The sequence below is a fragment of the Galeopterus variegatus genome, unplaced genomic scaffold (genome assembly GCF_000696425.1).
Source record: "Galeopterus variegatus unplaced genomic scaffold, G_variegatus-3.0.2 Scaffold25365, whole genome shotgun sequence".
In the NCBI taxonomy this organism is placed as follows: domain Eukaryota; kingdom Metazoa; phylum Chordata; class Mammalia; order Dermoptera; family Cynocephalidae; genus Galeopterus; species Galeopterus variegatus.
Window position 1 is genome coordinate 373 of NW_007751476.1, and position 3,817 is coordinate 4,189.

Consider the following 3,817-nt stretch of genomic DNA (forward strand, 5'->3'; position numbering starts at 1 on the left):
GGTGTGTTTTTTTTTTTTTTTGGTTGTTTTATTTTGTTTTTAGCAGTATGAACATATAGGATTTGTGTATATTTATTTGTTTTAATCCATTACAAATATTATTGGATGCTATAAGTTCCCACCATTTGGAATACTTCATGATAATTCTTTTGTTTTGCTCACATTAATCTGATGGTATTTGATGGCTCCTTTGTTTTCTTGAACCATAAAAAGTTCTGAGCTAATCTCCTGTATTTCCTACCCTAATGTTCTTTCACCTATTTCTTCAGGATGAAAGTAAATAATTTTGACTATATTTATGTATTTATTAATATTAAGCAAATTTGAATATATATTATATATATTTTTTACTATACAGTCAAATTATTTACCATGCTATAAATAATTAATATTATAAAGCTTTATTATAATAATTTATAAATTTATAAGATATAATGTAATATAAATTGTTTATAAAAGCTATAGTCAAATAATTTTGCTTAAAATTCAGTGGAAATAATTCCTCTTCACTTGGTTAAGCCCTAATTTGCTATAAAGTTAGGTTCATATGTTTCTTTAAAAGCTCCATCTTTTTGTTTATGAATTAATGTAAATATATTTTTGGTATTATATATATTCAAGAAAATAAGCATATATTTCTAAGCTGAAAAAACAAAAAGACACAGATTACCTATGTTTATTCTGACTCCTCTGCCCCTCATTGATACTGACTTTTAAAGGTTTTGCTTTATTCTCTCATTTTATAAGTATGAAAATATAGGCGAACACATGCACAACAAAGCACACGAATATACCAAATCTCTATGGTTCTTAGCAAAAACACATGCACAACAAAGCATACCAATATACCAAATCTCTATGGTTTTTAGCAAAGTAAATCTAATTGCACATTACGTTCTGAGTCTTTCTTTTCTCTTTTCCCTCCTTCACATATAACTGCATGGCCGGAAAGACCAGCCATCAAGAGAACTTCCCCATCACAACCACCAGTGTCTGGTGCTTCACTATTGGGATGCACCAGGATTTATTCAGTCTCCCTTTGACTGAGTTTGGGTGTACTCTAGTCATTGTGGTGTTACAAATAATAATTCTGCAAGAAATAGCTTTGTACTTACAAAAGACCTGTTTTTAATGTTTATGTTCACTTGGAATAATGGGTTTTGTGAAAAAAAATTCTAGGTGCCATAAAAATACTCCAATATTTCATTTCTAGTCTTCATATTTCTCTTATTGGAATAAAATCAAACTCTGACATCTCCTCTAAATGGATGGATTGGTGTATATAAACTTAAATTGGGGTATTACATTTTTCATTCAGACTGGTGCTGGAATACTTGGAAATTCTTTACTCCTTTGCTTTTATAACTTTACTTTTCTCACTGCTCAGAACTTGAGACCCATTGACCTGATTCTCAACCAGCTGGTCTTAGCTAACAACTTGGTTATTCTCTCTAAAGGAATCCCACAGACAATGGCAGCTTTTGGATTGAAACCTTTCCTAGGTGAGGCTGGATGTAAAGTTGTCTTCTATTTACACAGAGTGGCCAGAGGGGTTACACTCAGCACGACCTGCCTCCTCAGTGGCTTTCAGGCCACTAAACTTTGCCTAAGTACCTATCGGTGGAAGAAACTGCAAGTTATATCCCCAAAGTGGATTGTTTTCTGTTGTTTCATTTGCTGGATCTTGCATTTTGTGGTAAATATTGCTATTGTAAGGGAAGTAACTGTCCCAACTAATAGCAAAAACATGAGCATGGAAAAAATGTACAGATACTGTTCCTCACCCACTTTAGGGCGATTGATATTCTCAATAACTGCAGTAGTTTTTGTAGGGAGATTGATATTCTCAATAACTGCAGTAGTTTACGTGTTCACTGATACTATGTTTTGGGGCCTCATGGTCTGGACTAGCAGCTTCATGGTCCTTTTTCTGTACAGACACAAGCAGCGGGTACAACACATTCACAGCAGCAGGCTCTCACCAAGAGCTTATTATGAAACTAGAGCCACATGCATTATCCTGATCCTGGTGAGCATGTTTGTATCCTTTCATGCTCTATCTGGCATTTTATCATTTTGGATAACCCAGATTCAAAACCCAATCCCTTGGCTGATAAACTTCTCTTCCCTGGTATCTTCAGGCTTCCCAACATTCAGCCCCTTTGTGTTTATTTTTAGTGATACCCGAGTCTCACAGTTCAACTTTGCCTGCTAGACAAGAAAGACAAATGCTCCAAGTATGGTCTCTGGACTCTAAGCTTCCTCCAAAACAGTACATCATTTATTTAATCACCTGTTATCCCAATATTTGTAGGATTATGAAGTATGCCAGTCAATGTGGAAAGACTTGGGATTCAGTATTGAATAAAAATGATAATAATATAATATCACTTTGCTTATTATTCTGTCAAAAAATAAACTTGATGTAGAGAATTACCCAAATGTATGGTGGTTCCTCAAAAAATTAAACTTAGAATTGATACTTATGGAGAAGGTCTGAGGAGGCCTGATGGCCAGCCTCAACCTGCACTGTTCCCTTACCACATTCTTCATTCCACCACAAGAAAGAATTCAAGAGCAGAGTCACAGTAGAAAGTGAGAACAAATTTAATGTAACAAATAAGAGAAACAGATTTCACAGAGAGAGTCGGAAGATAGCTCCAGTGATTGAACTGGGCCCACATCAAGTTTAATATGAAAGTAAGAAATACAGATTCACACACAAAATGCAGGTTGGCTCTAGAGTGGATATCGGGCTGCAAAAAGCAAGTTCAATAGAAAAAGAAAAAAATACACACCTCAGTCTAATGTGGGCTGGCTCTAGGACAGTGAGCAGCAATCCTGCCTTCTATGAGGACTCCACTTGTTTAGTTTTGCCATCTAATACATTTTCATGCTATCTAAGGAATATTCACTAAGGCGTGGTTCCCAGTTAGGTAGCATTTTCTCGTACCACTCAATTAGTCTCCTTCTAGGGCATGTTCATTGGTCCAATTCTATAACATGCACTGAACATGTTCAAGAATATTCTGTGCTCTTTAGCATCTCTAGTGGAAGGTCATTTAAAGGATAGATTTCACTGTACTGAGCATGTTCACCTCCTAGGTTTACATAACCCCTTTCTACTGAGCATGTCCTGCCACTAGATTAGCACAAGTCTGCCTTTTCAGGTAAAAATTTCTCCATGTTGGTTCCAAAAATTGGTGCAATAAGCAGGAGTAACAATCCTCTAGGAGAGGGCATGGAGAAGGGGCCTGAGTCCTTGATGAGTGGCTTGACACCCAGGTGTGTGTCATCAAACCTGAACCCATAGAAACTGAGCATCTCCTATCTCATAACTACCAAATAATACAGCAATTCCACTTATGTGTACATGTTTAATGGAATATTACTAGTGTTAAAAATGAAGGACATTGTGACTTGTTGCTTTGTGTTGCTTTGCCCCCACAATGGATTTGTCACCCCATTTCCCCTGGGTGACGGAGATACAAAGGATTACTCAAAGCCCTTCTCCACTGAGCAGTGAGAAGCCCCAAAGTGGTTAATCTCCCACCAGAACCCTCAAGCAATAGGGATTCCGTCCTTGGGAAATTAATGCTAAATTGGGGTTCTCTTCCTGTATTTACTTTCCAGACCAGGAAGTTACAGGAAGACACATAGGTGGGGTTATAGTTTAACAATATAGGCTGGTAACTTTCAGTGAAACAAGCCAGATGACATTCCAGTAAGGCTATCAACAAAAGCTTGATCTTAGCAAACATTCCTTCCTATAGCAATTTCTCATTTTCCTTACATAACAATCAGTAAGTAGTCTGTC

General features: G+C 36.5%; 1 protein-coding gene across 1 annotated transcript; it reads left to right on the forward strand.

The window, feature by feature from the left end:
• Positions 1 to 1,387: 1,387 nt before the first annotated feature.
• On the forward strand, positions 1,388 to 2,215 carry LOC103583651 (vomeronasal type-1 receptor 1-like; the record flags this gene model as incomplete). Its single annotated transcript, XM_008564910.1, has 1 exon — positions 1,388 to 2,215. A coding segment is annotated over one exon (828 nt), but the record flags the coding sequence as incomplete, so codon positions are not given.
• Positions 2,216 to 3,817: the final 1,602 nt, after the last annotated feature.